The following is a 16,998-nucleotide window of genomic DNA, read 5'->3' on the forward strand; positions in this document are numbered from 1 at the left end:
CCTTACTTAAAGCTCTCCCAGCTCATGCTCATGGAACACCCTGCCATCGGACCTTCTGACCCTGCTTGCCCGGCTCGTCTTCCTGTGACTTGAGACCTCCCTGCCCTACCTCTGAGGTCTGACCCTGCTGGGTTTTGCTTTAGTCTTTATCCAGAAGCTCTGATAACTCCCATCTGTGGAGCCCATCTTGGCCTCCACCAGCTTTACTCAGGCGGCCTGACCTGGGCTCTCCCACCCTCAGCCACACCCCTAATCGTACCTGTGTAGGGCCCCCTACCCAAAGCTGAGTAAAGGCCTTACCTCCTGGCCAGGATGTCCATGTGTGGAGGAGACCCGTGGAGTGAATGAATGTGCCAGCCTTCACCATAGGTAGGAGCCAAAGGGGACTGGCGAGATTAAACATCCAAAGAGTCTTTGCCCTCTACACCATCCTGACCTTTCTACCTTCCCATGAGCACTGACACTGGGCTGCCTGAGAGGTCCCAGAGAAGCTGTACCCTCCAGGCCCAGAAAGTCACTTGGAAGCATGCTGCAGCCTAGAGCCTGGAAATGAAGAAAAGGAGAAAAATCACCAGAGAAATCAGATCCAGTGTCTATGCCTCTTGGGTGTGGATCCCAGAAAATTGAAGCAAAAACAGAATCTGCCATAAAACTCCAGGCTCAGAGCCCAGAACACAGAAATGCCCTTCCCTTACAGCCTTTAGTGTTCTTAGCCTGGGAAGCACAACCCAGAGCTGACCCCAGCTGAGCATGAAGAGTGGGGTCCACGTAGGGCCAAACCAAGGAACAGAAGATGGTCCCATGCAGGAAACAGTAAGAAACCGTCCAAAGCTTCTATGCAATATTCCTGTTTTAAATTCAAGGACATCCAGAGGACAGGGACTATGAGAATGAACAGGATGACTTGATACTGAAGCACCTCCAACTAGACACCCGAGGAAGGAGAGGGGGCCAGCCTGATAGCCTGAAAGCATCAAACGTGCAAGGTGACGTCACTTCACATCAGTGCTAGGGAATGTGGGTCAGTGTACCCATAGGAGCTTCCAACAATGGAGCCCAAAGCCATCTGAGAAGGGATGGCCCTCTGCTGTGGGGATTCAGGGTGAGAGGTAGGATGTGGATAATACAGTCTAATTACCTGATGTTTAGGGGAAATGTTAGTGGTGATTACCTGATGATGCTGACTTCCAAACTTAGACGGCAGACATGAGATGTTCCTGTGTGTCAGTTTGCTGGTTCCCATGCCCAGACACTGTGCATTCAGAAGCTCAGAATGCATGATTTGGGCTCTCCCTACACTTAATAAACCTGGGGATAGAACACCAGGCATGGGAACTGCTGTGCCTTCCTGCCCAACATCCCTCAGTGGCCATTTCTGTTATCTGCAGTTCTCTGTATGTCTGGCAGAGACACTTAGTGGGGAGTGGCTGGCAGCCTTCCCCCGTTAGCTGCAGTAGGTATGCTTTTCACACATGTGGTCACTAAGCTTCTCATCCTTTCTGCAGCCCCACAGAGGCTCCAGCCTGTCCTGAGGTGCTCGGTGGGCCAGAGGGAGTGCCAGAGCCCCTGGTGCAGTGCACAGCCTGGCTGGAAGCCTATTTCCACGAACCTGCAGCCACAGAGGGGCTTCCCTTGCCTGCTCTCCATCACCCTGTGTTCCAGCAAGGTTGGTACCCACGCTGCCTTTGGGGAGCCTGACTTATTAACTATGGCTGACATCACAGCTCGTTTACTGACTACACAGGCTTGGAATTTTCACATCGTCTAAACAGGCGGCATGCGGCCAAGCTGAAGGCCGTAGGCTAAGAGCTCATGACCCCGCCCATTCCAAGTGGTTATGTTAGTTTTGGCACATGGTCACATAATTCTTGGCAAAAGCAGTAAAAATGATGCATGCAGATCAACTCTTGACTCTGGCTTGGCTGACAGGTTTAAATAGGAGCACATCTGAATGGCAGTAAATTCTTCAATAAGCTCACTGTTAACTTAAACGCTCTGCCTGCCAACGGCACAGACAATGAGCCTTGTATCTGGACAGTTAGCCACTTCCGGGAAGTTCCTCGGTAACAGTGACTGCAGAGGCCACTCCACCACTGCATTTTCCAACTTACCACAGATATACTGTGAAGGATGAGTTTAAAAGTGAATTGCCTGAGTAGAGTTTGCTAAGGGCGCCTGAAGCCTCCCAGTAACCTAAGAAAACATCGCATTTCCTCTATAGCTGGTCTGGATCTGTTCAGCACAGGAAATTAATTACTACAGCTATGATGATTCTGGGTCTATAGCCGAGATTTATTCTGCATAGTGATTTTTATAAGAAATCGCTTACTATAAATGAATATATATTCACATTCAGACAGATACATGGAAATACATATGTCTCCTTAAAGGGGAAAAAAACCCTGATTTGTAACTAAGGTGGATTTAAAGCAACCTTGAGGTTCAGAGTGATGTTTACTAAATTTACTTTAAAGGGGCTTGAATTGTGCCTGGTTTTCAGTTCACACTTGAAATATGGAGTTGATATTTAAACACACACACACACACACACACACACACACACACACACACACACACGGTCAAAAGCCCTCTGAGGTCAGACTGATGCCAGACCAGAAAGTGAGGGGTAAAACAGGGCATCTATTTTATGCAAATAAACTGAAAGGACAGCCAGAATGAACGGGCACCTTGTTCGTTCCTGTGTTATCTGAAACTGTGTTCTCAGAAGGCTGTTCTCAGCGGGGGGACCAGAATGTGTTTAGGGGTCTCTGGGAGAGGTGGGCAGATATCTGCAAGGCTCCGTGTGTCCAGTGACCACACCTTCATCATCCACCCTCTGGGGAAGAGAGTTTGGCTGTGTGCCTCCCTCACTTCGAGTCTGACTGTTAGCTGTGGCTCAGGTGACTGTAACTGTCAACACCTTCAGCTACCAGCACAGGGGACATGAGTTGATATGGAGTTCAAGGAAGTGAGACGAAGAGACAGCCTCTTCAACTACAACCACAATATCTCATTGGGGTTTCCATCTGAACAGGAGAGAGCAGGGGTGGTGAGGGGGGAGGGAGGGAGAGAGGGAGGGAGGGAGGGAGGGAGGGAGGGAGGGAGCCAGCCCGCAAGCCTCCCTTCTTCTAGGCCTACCAAGGACATCCAGTAAGGTTCAGGGTCTCAGGATAGAAAACTGTCTCACAAAGGCAGAGATGTCTGTGTAATGCCATGGGGTAGTAGATGAGGTGTGATCCAGTAAAATCCTAACCTTGGCCTGAGACTGGTTATGTGGCTGCAGGAAAATTGTAGAGGCCAAAAATTGTAAGGAAATGACTCACTTTTGGCAAGCCAGACAGTGGGGTCTGCTGGCCTGGTGCCTCCAGGGTCCAGAGAAAAGCTTGTCCTTACACAGACCAGGCCAGACCTGGAGAAGATGTGATGTGTGTCATCTCATGGACAGGGTAGGGTGACAACCAGGAGTGGCATTAGAACAGCCAGGTATTCCTCTGCAACAACAGATCCAGACTGGAGCCCTTTCACCCTCTCTGCTGCTCCTGTGCTTGTCGCTGGGCTCCCAGTTGAGTTACCAGACCCACAGAGTTCCCAGGCATATCCCCAGCACTTCAGGAGCCCACACCAGGCCCACACCGAGGCAGCAGGTCTCTGTGGTTGTTTGGAACCAGGAGATATATAACCGTCAGAATAAGGGAGCCACGGGCTGCCCCCAGCTTTGCAGTACAGGTGAGCACTTCCAGACAGACAGGTATTAGGCAGAGTTAAATAGAACCAGGCTTCTTACACACTCTTCTTCCTGGAGTGTTAGGAATTCTAAGACCCAGGCTGTTAGCTCCCAAGGTCACACGGACCAGGCCTGCCTCCGATAGTTAGTGGCTTCTGGCAGTGGGGGCAGGGGTTCCCACGCCCCAGCATGTGCAGGTCAGGTTTTTTCAATTTAGTGTAGTCATTTGCTCCTGGGCAAGGACCAGGTGTGCAGATTTTACAGTTTGAAGGAGGGGGTAGGGTTGGTTAGGGTACCCTGGCTGACATGGAATTTATTGGGTCTACTCCACATGGGTAAATGACCCACACACACACCAGCTTTGTCCAGTTTGCGTCTTGTAATGCCAGGGAAGTAGATAGCAGTACAGAAAGTCTCACTGAGCGAGCATCTTGGGATATCTCAGTGTGCCCTGGAAGCTGAGGGCCCTCAACCAGTCTATTCAGAGCAGAAAGAAAGTGGGTCCACTTCAACTTGGAATTAGTGTTTCCTTTGCTCATTCTATTCTCTGTGCATTTTTATTTCTGGATTTGTCTGGCATGCTTCTGTATATCTTTTGGGGAAGGTGTTTGTTGTGGAAAATTTTTGGTTTGTTTGTTTCTATTTTCTTCAAGATTTAGTCATGGTCTGTCCATTTTTAAAAGAACAGGATTATGGGCTTAGAGAGATGACTCAGAGGGAATAGTGCTTGCTGTCCAAGCCTGACTACCTGAGACCAGATCCCAAGTGCCCATGTAAACAACAGTCTCAGTGGAGCACGTCTGTTACCCCAGCGTTCCATGATTTCCGATGAGACAGGAGAATTCTCAGAAGCTACTGGGCCAGTTAGTGTGCCCAGTGCCCTCTACAATGTTGAGGGAAGGATAAGGGGGATCCTACCTCAGACAAGGTGGAAGCAAGAACCAACCACACCAATGTTGTCTCTAATCTCAACACATGTCCCATAGCATGCACTCACCTGTGCTCACGTACAAACCCGTACAATTATAAAATGTCCTGTGGCACCAACTCACCTGCAGTGTTTCACGGGAGGCATCCTACAGAGCTTCTGGGTCTCTTGACCCACTTTGGCTGGGACCATGTCGGGCTGGCCCTGTGGATCACAGGCTTCTCCAGCTCCTTAGTGTCTTCAAATTTCTATATGCATTATCTGCCCCTCCCTAGGAGACATCAGACCCCCGATGGGCAGACACATACCGTACTTGAGAATTAGTGCTCTAAAAGAAACTATCTAACTAACTCTGGGGATGGAAGATAGCTCAGTGGTAGAACAGAGCTTACCTGTAGTAAAATGCTTACCTGGCAAGGCCATGAGTTCAGTCCCCAGCAGTGCCAAAACAATCAACAAACAAATAGGAAATAGTTTTCAAGTCTTCTGACCCCTGAGTGCTTTGTGCAACATGATCCACCCTGTGTTGGGTTGATGTTTCTTGGAAGCTGTAACTGTGGATTGTTACACTGCTGCATATGGACAGGAGAAGCTCTGGGCAGTGTGTATGTATGTCTACCTAACCTACGAACGTGTGCAAGCGGAGCAAGAGGCCCAGGCATTTATTTTTGCCTTGAGAAGAGTTTGCTGAGGTGTTCTGCACGTCACCAATTGCTTCCAAGTCACATTGCCCTTAGCATCACAGGAGCGTGGCCAGAAAACCACCGCAGCCAACCAGGACCATCAGGGGATTATCTGCGTGCTTCTGGCTGAAATATGTGTCCCCTTTGAGGTAGCCTAGGAGTGATGCCACAGTGCTAAGGGATGTGAGGGAAGGAAGCAGCTAGATGTGGGAGAGTTGCTTCAGAGCCTAGATGTCCACGGGAACTATCTAAAATAGACCCAGTGCTGGGGTCACCGAGGGCTTGAATACAGTACAATGCCATCTCAGGACAGAACCACAACCTGCCAGACCCCAAGAAATTAGGGGGTATCCCTCTGTGCAGAGTCCATGACCAATCAGCAGTTGCACTGGGAAACCTAGCAACCAGACAGCTAGATGTGGAGCTTCAGAGCCAGGCCCAGACTTCCATCCCCACAGCCCTCAGCGGTCTCTACCAACTAGAACTTTGAGTGGTGAAGGCCTCTGTTTCAGGCTGCAGAACCCCACCACACAACCAAGCTGTGTTTAGCAGAAGGTCTTGGCAAAACGCCAGCCAAATTCGAAGTGCTGACACAGAGGACCCCTGTCATAGTCAAGAGAGAGCATAAAGAGTCTCTGCACTCATAAATGCTGCTTTTGTGGGAAAATATTTACTGTAATTAACCCTTGATTTGCCTCAGTAAATCTCTGAAAGTGTCTGCGAAAAGTTAATCCCCTTGGTTATGTCAGCACGTAGAGGGGGGCTGTCTGCAGAATCCTAGTGCTGGATCTGGGTGTGGCTCTTCTCCAGGGACGGTGTGTTCAGATTTCTGCAGGAGAAGGTACAAACCACCTTACTGCGTTCTTCAGGAGGTTTAAATTTGAGGGGAGCTCTGAATATGCAAATTACCTATCAAATCAATATTTTAAAAATAGAAACAGGTCTTTTGCTTAAAAGCAGTTTTTAAAGTTTTATTCTGACTGCCAGCACTAGATAAAGTGTGGCACTCATAAAGAGAATGCTCACATTCGTATATTCTGTTGTCCTAGAGCATTGTGTTTATATATTATAGGTAATCTTAATCATTCAAAATTAGTGGACTCATAGTAGGACTTATTAACTAGGCAGATAAATAATATTTTAATAAAGGATGCATGGAAATTGTACTATAAATTATCAATATTTTAATATAGAATTAGATCATATATTATCAGTATATTAAATATTGGCATACAGTTAAGAGTAATATCAAAAATATTAATGGTAGGAAACAGAACTGTAAAAGTATTCCTTGATTTAAATGTTTTCCTGAGGTTTACCTGGACCCCTGTGTTCGCTCTCTTAAAATATGAGATTTATGAGTCTCTCATCTAAAAGCCTGCCCCACATCTTATGGCAGAGGAAAAGTCAGATCCTCAGAGTAAAGAAAGCACCCCTCCTAGGGTGAGTAACCATCAGAATGGCTGATGGCTTTGTGAAGCTGGGAAAACCTCCAGGACTGGGGACCCTGTGGGCTCCCCAGGCATGGCCTGCCCTGGGCCACATTTTTATGCCATATACTAAATTACTTCTGAAGAAAGGTGAAGGACAGAGTGTGGATGGGGCATTTTCAAATGCTCAGAAATACTTCCCCGCTGTTAGCTCAGATCACCTGAGGGTTCTCTTTCACCAGTGTATTCGGGCAAGCATCCGCAATGCTTGGGAAGTCATAGGTGAGCCCTGTCCCTCCAGCCAGTGTGAACACATCTGCTCTGTTACTATGGCAACAACTTTTTTCCTCTTTTTCTTTTTTTGACTACCACTGTTAATTAGGCCACAAATGTCTATTGTATAAAGGGAACCCATTCATAAATTTGGGTACGACTTCACGTGTGCATTTTGTCTGCCTTTAAATAAGTAAGTAAATATTTCTGCTTGGGCTGTGCACCTCTGACCCTTCCCACCCCTCCAAGCAGTGCCATACTCCTCTTGAGCCCTTCCTTAAGTAAATGGCTGTGGGAGGACCGAGCAACTGAGCCAGGGTGACAGCCCGGCTTATTGCAGCCAAGACACACTTTTCATGGAAATTCGCATCTCTTTCCTCCTCTCAGAATAAAATATGCAAGAACGAACATAAATGGCATATCCCCCTTTCCTTCCCCAAGAATTGGGCCTTTGATGTTCAAGAGCAGCGAATATTAAAGGCCAGCCCTGGCAGGCTGCGGAAGCCATACCCATTTATGGCAAACGTAACACAGCACAAACCTAGCCGAATGCGATGCTATCATTAGTTTGTGAGTCGCATTCTTGAAAATAACCGTGGAGGAGCCAAATCGGTTTAAAAGAAGATAACAAAATGGTTTAAGCTACTTAGGTTGAATGCCAATTATATTTTAATATTCAACTGAGCATATTTTACTAAGAAAAAAGGCAGCGTTGACGCATGCATAACTCATTGGCAGCGTCGACCAGCTGTGCCACTGTACTCTCCGAATCACTTTGTGCATTTTAGTAGCATGGTAATTTAGTAGAGGCCTACCTGAGTGATGGCATTTTCAATGAGCAGGTAATCTACAGAGAATTTTTATATGGTTATGAGTTCTGTGCTTCAGCCCAGCAACACAAAAATACATCAAGACCAATTACGGTATCAGCTTTCAGTGTGATACCCTCGCCACGCAAGTGCATGTATTTCTGCCCCAGGCATTTCAAATTGCATCTAATTTGAAATCTTTGGGGTTTTAATTAAATTTCAGAATATATGGAATTCTTCATTAGTACCTGCTCTGAATAGCAGATCCCTCTTCCCTCCGTCTCTCGTTAAAGGAGTAGGCGGCGGTAAATAGTGTGCTCAAGAGCCGATCATTTGTGGGGCCCGGGTATTGGAACAGAAATGGTGAAATGCAAAATAATATCAAAAAGATTATTAGTCCGGGGAGAGTCTCTTGATTTGTATTTTAATGGAATTTTACATTTCTCTTAATGATTTGCAAATTGTCCTCTGATTATAAGATGCATTAAGCTTTTCATTTTAATGGCAAAGACACAGCCATTAGCAGAATATTTTTCCAGTCTTCTTTTTAGAGTGCTTCCCTGTAGCAGATAAATATTGAAACCATTAACACCTTTTGATGTGCACTCCAGCCTTCGTCCTAGATCCCTGCATGGCCAGCCATGATGACTCATACTGAACACCTGGCCAGGGACCCACTTTCCACTCGGGGATAGGAGAAGGCCACAATACCTGTTTCCTCTCATTGGAAAACAGACTTTTGTTTTCTACATTTCGTTGGGTGGTCATTTATTTGTGTTAAAACTGACCCATCTAAATATTATTAATGGTCCAAATTGTATTCAAAAACCAGCCTTGCTAGGGTCAAGACAAGTGGATGCTGCCCCTAGCTATAGCCTAGGGTTGACCATGAAAAGACAGCAGAACAGCCTTACTCTGTTCTTCAGGCGGCCTCCATGAAAACCCAGTGCAGCAAAGGAGACACAGACTCTGTGTTAGCCGACTGACCAACCCCACACAGTAACACCTGACTGTAGGTTGGCCTCTAGAATGACACTTTGCCTCAAGGCCAACACTTTTGGCTTCTACAAAGAATGTAAGTACAAGGCCAAAGCAGCCTCCCATTCTGCTCTAGTACCCCCAAGTCCTCAGGAGCTCTTGACTTGGCTGTGAAGTGGCTCAGAGGCATGGAAGAGTCTCTCAGGGGTGTGTGGCTCCTGCTCTGTGTAACCCCCTCATCCTAGAGCTCTACTTCATGGTGTTGAAACTAGGGCTGAGGGAGTTCAGAAAAGGTTTTGCTGAGTGAGGCACGCAGTGGTGAGGGGAAACTGCTGCCCTGTTGTAGAATGTTGTCCTCCATGCATGGCGTGACATGGCCATTGCTATCCTGAATCCTCAATAGGAAGCCTGCACAAGACTGGACCCATTTGTGTCCCATGTCACCGGAAGTGGCCCACAAAGCCCACCCCTCCCTTCAGGATTTATAGACAGTAAAGGGTCTCTAACAGAGGTGGGGTGGGGTGGGGTGGGGGGAGCATTCACAAAGCCTATCCCTGCCAGAGGCTGTATAAACAGTTAATGGTGGCTGGGAGAGACTGTCTCCTCAGTGATGCAGTCACCCACAAGTAACCCATGCTCCTGTAAGCAACACCAAATAAAATCATTGCTTCACCAAACGTGACTAGGAGGTTGTTTCTTTGGCCTGTTGTTGGTGCACTCTCTGGTGAGTAGACATTTGTTTGTCCTCCCCAGACAAGTTCATGCATCTGTCACAGCCAGTGCCTCTGAGCAGTTACTTCCTGTTTTACCTGGAAGTAGACACCGGCTGGCTAACTCTGTCCTCTGGATTGCCAGAATAAAGTGCTAAGAACTTCTCAGAGCTCTGGAGGCTCAGAGCCCAAGACCAAGGTGTCAACAGGGCTGATTTCTTCCAAGGCCTCTGCTTTTGGATTGCTTTAGAAGAAATGACTGCCCCGTAGCCATCTTTCTGTGGCCTTTTTTCATCTCTAGCCTCTCCCTGACTTCCTAAGGATACCAGCCCGATCTGTGGTCCTGGGGAAAGGGCTTGAGTTTTTTCATTTAGTGCCCCTTTCTGGGCCTAACACCTCCTAAGTCACTGACATCCTGAATGAGGAAAATAGTTGTGCTGTAGAAAGCTGTCATGACCCAGCGCAAGAACCACCATAAGGCTCTAGATGTGTCATTTCCCAAATTCACAGTCTGGAGGGATACCAAGCACTGAGCTCTGCATGATCTGAAGCTGGGAAAAGGGGTCATTCCATGCTGAGGGGTCATTCTGTACCCCCACTGAGCTTAATGTTCCTTCTGTTTGCTGTGTGTTACTGGCTATAGGGAATATGGTTGCCACAATCCTGCAGCCTTTCAGAGAGCACTTTGGATTGTATCCCTCTCGTAAGTAAGTACTGGAGACAATTCTGGCTTCCACTTGGAAAAGAATATCCTGCAACTGATTAGTTCATCTCCTTGTACCCTGTAAAGTCCTAGGTCACAAATGGCTTCTCAAGGTCCTGTGAGATGAGTCTGCAGGTAAAAGTTCTTGCTGCCACCCTTGATGACCTGGGACCACATGGTGGAAGGAAGGAGAGACACAACTCCTTCAATGTCCTCTGACTTTGACAGACATGACCATGCCCACATATATATGCACGTATACATATACAATTTTAAAATGTAATAAAAAGTTAAGTGGATGCTTAAAGGGACTGCTGGTCCATAAATGTCAGGACTTGCCCCCTCAGGTAGGCTACAGATGGTGATGTGGTATGACTGGGCCTGTGCCTGGGTACGCCAAGTCAGCGTGCACATGTCTTTCTCTTCCCCAACTCTACAGGAACCATGTAACCATTCAACCTGTGGGATGCTTTTCCCTATGTTTCCACTGCTCCTGGCTTTCCCTCTGCCATCTACTCCTTATGGGTAATTCAGTATCAAGGAATTCTTGACTGTACTGGACAGAATATGTTGCAGGGAGCAGTGATGAGGGACATATAACACTCTGCTGAATATTACCTCACTCTGCCATGGTACTGCTAGTTGCCCTGTGACCCAGGGGTCTGCTCACTGCTAGTATTCCTAGAGCCCAGTCAGAATGGCCTCTAATCCAGGCTCGCAGACCAGTGTCTGGCTCATGGCAGAAGCCATAAACCTGACATGAATAACACAGGCTGCTGGCCCTCTCCCAGAACACAGTGTAGTGACCCCAGCCTGTATTTCCCTAGAGGTTGAACAAACATCCTGTCCGTGTGGCCCTAAGGCTGTAGGCACCAGATATGTTAGTGTCTCTTCTGTACCCCACTCTTGTTTTGAATGTGGAAGAAAGAAGTCACATGATGGAATTTTGCTGAGTTATTTCTGTTATGAGACAGGACTCTCATAGCTTCCTAGAGCAGTTCTAGAACACAGGGATGGCTTGGTGCTTCCATTATTTTGCCATGAGATATTACTTCAGACTGAAGAATAGTCACATGAGTCTGTGAAGTGCAAACAATCATCAGCCACATATGCACCAGCCAGCACTGTGAAGCCCTGCCCAAGGCCTGCCTGCCCCAGCCCTGCCTGGCCCCTCCCCATTCCAGCACCATGCCTGTCATTTAAATGAGCAGAATATCAGTGTCTTCCTGACTTGCTTCTTTCAATCAAAGTGTTTATGAAAACAAGTACTTAAAATCCTACAGAGACCATCCATTTCTTAAGCTACTGTGGAAAATCCCATGTTACAATTGTCCATCCATTTTCCCCTGTCCACTGTCAGTGGACATGGGAGTTTTCCCAGGTTTTGCCTTTAAAACTGCTGCTATTGCTGCTGCATCCGTGATAGTCATGTGTCTAGTGTCTCAGCTGACTACTGTCTGTGGGCCGAGTGCTGGAGGAGAGGGAGCTGTGCAGAGAAGGAGTTCCAGGAGTCTGGTGTCCCCTTGAGCCTAATGCAGAATACTGTCATGAGTGTGTTTGGAAGCCAGAAGCAGAACGACTGGAGAGCTGAGTGTCTAGCAGTCCCAGAGCACTGAACATAACTAGACCCAGAAAATATATGGGCAAGGGTGGCGAATATTTTCTCAGCATTCTTATTTTTAAAATAATCAACTATTCACAGTAAAATTTATTTTGTATTGCTCCCTATTTGGGGTTTTATAATATATGTAGAAGTAAAACACAGAACAAGTGTAGCACAGAAGATAGGACTGGGGACTGAAAATGCATTGTGATATGTTTCTTATGTTCTTGTGAGCAAGTGGAGACGTTATTTAAGGGTAGATGGTGATAAATCATGATGCATATTAACAATACTAGGCTGCCACTGAAAACCAAGACATATCGCTCAAAATGAAATGCTTACTTTTTTAAAACAAATCTAAGAGAAAACCAAGGAAAGGAAGAGTAGATGGGAGAAATATTGAGTTGGAAGACTCTAATTCAACCATGTCAATAATTACATTAAATATAAATGTTCTTAAGATTCAAGTAAAATGGCATAGATGAAAATTTTTTTTAAAAAAGCTAGACTCTGCTAATAATTTTTTATAAGACATAGATACTTTAAAAGAAAGAAAGGCTGAGAAGACAGCTCAGTTGGTAAATTCTTTGCTACACAAGCATGAGGACCTGATTGCCTGCTCTTGCTTGGCTGTAAAAAGCTAGGCAGTGTAGATAAATATAATCCCAGAACTGGAGAGGCAGAGACAGGAAGATCCCTAGGGCTTTCTGACCAGCCAGTCATCAGTGAACTCCAACTGCAGTGAAAGACGGTCTCAAACAATGGTAGAGCATAATTGAAGAAGATATCCTAAGTTGACCTCTGACCTCTGTGCATATACATGTACATATATGTGTACCCACCTGCACACAGTTATACGTGAATGTATATGTACACATACCAAAAATATACAAGGAATAATGCTATATAAAACTGAAATAAAAGGATGTATGTATCAGAAATAATTAAATATAGCTTATTTAATATTTTATTTAATAATTTAGGCTATATGATAACTTACATAAAGTATCCTAAAGAAAGTGAATTCAACAAGGTGATATATACAAGAATGAGTTCTATTATTATAGGGCATTGTATAGAATAACACATTTAAATAATGTAGTATTGTCATAAAGTTTTGATATTAATGAAATATATACACCACCTCTCCACCAAAACATATAAACAAGACTGAGGAAATAAACAGATATACATTATCCCTGAAACCACCAGTGCGGCAAACAAGTCTTCACAAGCTGTGCTCATGGCTCAGCTCAACCAGGCTTTTAAATTCCCAACTGACACTGATTCTTAAAAAGACCCTGGAAGTCCTAAAGAAATCTTGGAAAATAAAAAATGAGGGCTCTGCGTCCTCTTCTACTGAAACCTCAAAGAATATCATATGTATATATGAAATTGTAAGAGGATGGATGGATGGATGGATAGATAGATAGATAGATAGATAGATAGATAGATAGATAGATAGATAGATAGATAGATAGATAGATAGAGTTGGTAAAAGTTGGAGAGCTTACATTACCTGATTTTAAAATTTTCTTCAAATTGTGGTGCCCAAGACACTGTGATAGGGATCCAGATTTAAAGCAGAGACCCATGAAGGCCAGAGGAATGGGTGGCTCAGTGGTTAGGAAGACATGCTGCTGTGGCAGAGGATCCAAGTTGGGTCCCAGAACTCGTGTCAGACAGCTCAAAACACCTGCTAGCAGCAGTCCAGCAAATATGATACCATCCTCTGGCCTCCACAGAAACTGCACTCATAATACACAGTGACACACACACACACACACACACACACACACACACACACACACACATTCATATGCAAGACACTTAAAATCTAAGTCTTTTAAAGACAGAGACAGACACATGCGTACAGTTATTTTATCATTGAGATGGGAAATAGTGATGTCCTAACAGTAGTGAAACAATCAGATGACCATGTTCAAAAGGGTACCTAGCTCAATTCCTGTCTCACACTATATACAGAAATTAACATAAACTCTCTGATATATTGAGACATGAAGTTTAAGTCATGGGTAATGCTGTGATTTGGCTAGTCAGGTATTTCACACATCCCCAAAAGGTAAAGTTCAAAAGAAACTGCCAGCACTGTCGCAAGTAAAGGCCACCATTAAGAAAATGAAGGGACAGGACGCAGAGGGAGAGAAATCTTTACATAGCATCCATCAAAGAGTTTGTTGGTGGGGTATGTAAAGATTCGAGGACACCCCCATCCATACAGAAGCTCAGGACATTGTCTTCACAAAGCATTATATCCAGATTGTCCTGGAGGCACGTGACATTGGAGAGTATCTTCGGTGAGATCCCAGTTAAAGCGATTATGAAAGCTGTCTGCCTGGCACCAGATGGCTGAGATAAAGAATACTCACAATACTAAATGTCGGTGAGGATGTGGAGTGCTCCTACCGTGCATGTTGGAGGGTGTGAGTGGTAGAGCATCCTTAGGGTAGGAGATGTCCCCGTGCCGCCTTACCCAGTGCTCTCAGTCTTAGCAAGTATATGAAAGCTGTTCACAGTATCATTATTTGTAGTTGGCCCAGCGTCCGTCCACTCATGGAGGAATGTGGATTAATGGAGATATGTCCACAGAAATCTAGTCCCTGTCTGCGTGCTCAAAGACAGGGAACTGTGAACCTTAGCTGCCTTCCACACAAGCTTGTCTTGGTGCATGCTGCCCAGGAACCCGGCATAGAGAGCATTTGCTTACAGAATGAGCTCCTACAATTAGCAAAAGCCGATCCGGGGCAGAAAAAAAAGGAAAGCGTACTGCCTCTGGGGTGTGCAGACAGCAACCTGCCCGTGCAGGAGGCCTGAGGGATGTCCCAGCGTAATTCTTAACAACATGGGCTACACAGGTACATGTATTTGTCAAAATTCATCAGGAGCACACTGAAGATAGGTGTTTCCTTGTACACAAATGCTACCTCAAAGGAGAAAAAGAACCAAATTGGCATTGAACTCTTAATTGATGGCATATGAGCTAACTGGAGAGTAGCTGATATCATCGGTTGATTTTTGAAACGTGGTAAAAATGTAAGATGGGCGGTGAAGTAGAACGCCAGCCAATGCGAGGAATAGCAAGTGCGGGCGCTGTCATGCCATCAGGTAGCGGGCCTGAGCGTCTTTATTGGAAGGCTCTGTTGTTCTGTGTGCTAGAAGGGAATCTTATGACTTCTGTTTCTAATTTTGGGGAAAGATGGTGAACATGGACCTTAAGTTCCCAAGTAAAGCTGCAGCCGTGCTCAGCCCTCTGTGTGACGCACCTCTCCTCTGCGTGATGCACCTGTTACCACCTGCATTGGAAGACGAGGGTGGCAGAAAAGGATGCTCACGTTAACCAGAGCCTGTGAGACGCAGCCATGTTTGTGAAAGTCACGTGTAAAAGAAATAGATCTTGAAGACCTCTGCTGCCAACTCTGTCACTGGCACAGAGAAGAAGGTGGCCAAGCATATTGGCTCCGGGGGTTATAGTAATCAGCCCGTGAACAGAAAACACTACACAACAGCACAGAAGACCCTCCAGAAAGCTAGAGTGGCCAGCTGGCTCTCAGGGCCAGAACCTGATGGCATGTAGACTGAACACAGAATGAAGTCAGAGTATGGGCAGTGCCAGAAACCCAGGCAGAAAGTCCAAGGCAGAGGGCCAAGCAGGCACAAATGTTCAAGAAAGTATAATGGCTTCTAGAAACAGCTCAAATAGGACGGCTACCATCAAGCAGTTGAGAGGAAGTCAGGAGGAGCTCTGGTGAGTGCACATCACATGCAGTGATACCCTAAGAGCCAGTGGCTGTGCGTGAGACCGGATGTGGGCAGTGTGGACTGTGAAGAAGGAACAGAAGGTGGCGGAGATGTCAGAACGCTGACCCAGAATCAAGTGACACGCAAGGGGCTTGCAGGAAAGGCAGGAGTCTAAGTGTGGTGTGGGTCTTCTGCTGTGCAGCAGGACATCGGTGCCTCTGATGTGTGGGTTCAGAGTTGGAGACTTAGTGAGACCAAGGCTAGGATCTGTGGAACTGTGTAAAGGTGAGGTACCTGGGGCGCACCCCGAAAATGCTGAGCATGAGCTGGGTCTGTACCTGGGGCAGTCAGCATCAGCAGTGGGCCTTCCGCATCCTCTTTGTAGTCTAAGCTGGCCTTAGGAGTGAGGAGGAGGAGGGAGTCAGGCCCAGCCTTTGCTCTCTGTAACCTGTTCTAACTGCCAGGGGACAACTGGGTATGGAGTATGTGACCATGTCACCATGTCACTTGGACTGCTCCTTGGCATTCCCTCCAGTGATGACTTCTGCTGTCAGAGGATTCACAGAGACATCCTCAAGTGTCCGCCCTGTGCTGGTTCCACTCTAGTGTCTGTAGCTGTTAAGCAAGTACAGCCATTTGCTCATGCCTGTCTCTCAGAGATTCCCCAGCTTCTGTGGAACATGGAGATCCTTTAGTCTGATTATTGAGTCCGTGATTTCCTGGCTTTCAAGAGGCAGTGTTCCCAGTGTTTCCCAATTATCTCTACCCTCTTTCCACTGGTGTGCATACCGGCGTGTTTGTGTGTGTGTGTGTGTGTGTGTGTGTGTGTGTGTGTGTGTGCGCGCGCGCGCGCGCGCGCGCGTGTGCGTGTGTACTATACTTCTTGCTCCAGCACAACCTTGAGCTTTTTGAAAGTGTCAAATTTGGCTATCTTCCTGCTTCTCTGCTACCTGTGGCTCATAGAGCCGGCCATGTGTTGACTTGGTACAGATTTCCGAGTTGGACTGCCCCCTGCAGCTTTATTTGACCCTCCATCTAGCTTTGCTTTTCCAATAGTGGTAAGGAGATGCTGGAACCTCTCAAAGCTGCACTGCTACGGGACATAAAGCGCCCACTCCACCATTCCCAGGAGTTCACTGTGACTTACTGTGTTTTCTGTGTCATCTTCCCACTGTGTCTTGAGTTGAAACCCAGTGCTCTGGACAGAGCGGTGTGTGCAGAGAGCACTTTGCTTCTCAGCCTCTCCCAGGCACAGACTCAGTGGGGCACCTTGGAGAGGGTTTGTCTAGGACTGGCATGGAGCTGCAGTGTGAGCTGCTTCCTGACTGTAGCACATGCTGGAGATGACTTAGGAGGAAGAAGGAGGATGCATTTGGCTCAGTGTTGGGGACCAGTCGA

At 46.5% G+C, this 16,998-nt stretch overlaps 1 protein-coding gene across 1 annotated transcript in view; it reads left to right on the plus strand.

Moving 5' to 3' along the window:
* Mgmt (O-6-methylguanine-DNA methyltransferase) overlaps positions 1-16,998 on the plus strand; it is a 232,650-nt gene that overhangs the window by 190,808 nt on the left and 24,844 nt on the right. Inside the window, exon 3 of the mRNA NM_012861.1 lies at positions 1,506-1,666. Within this exon, the coding sequence (NP_036993.1) occupies positions 1,506-1,666 (161 nt within the window). The remainder of the gene's footprint in view (positions 1-1,505; positions 1,667-16,998) is intronic.

This window comes from Rattus norvegicus, chromosome 1, assembly GCF_021556685.1.
Source record: "Rattus norvegicus strain SHRSP/BbbUtx chromosome 1, alternate assembly SHRSP_T2T, whole genome shotgun sequence".
NCBI lineage: Eukaryota > Metazoa > Chordata > Mammalia > Rodentia > Muridae > Rattus > Rattus norvegicus.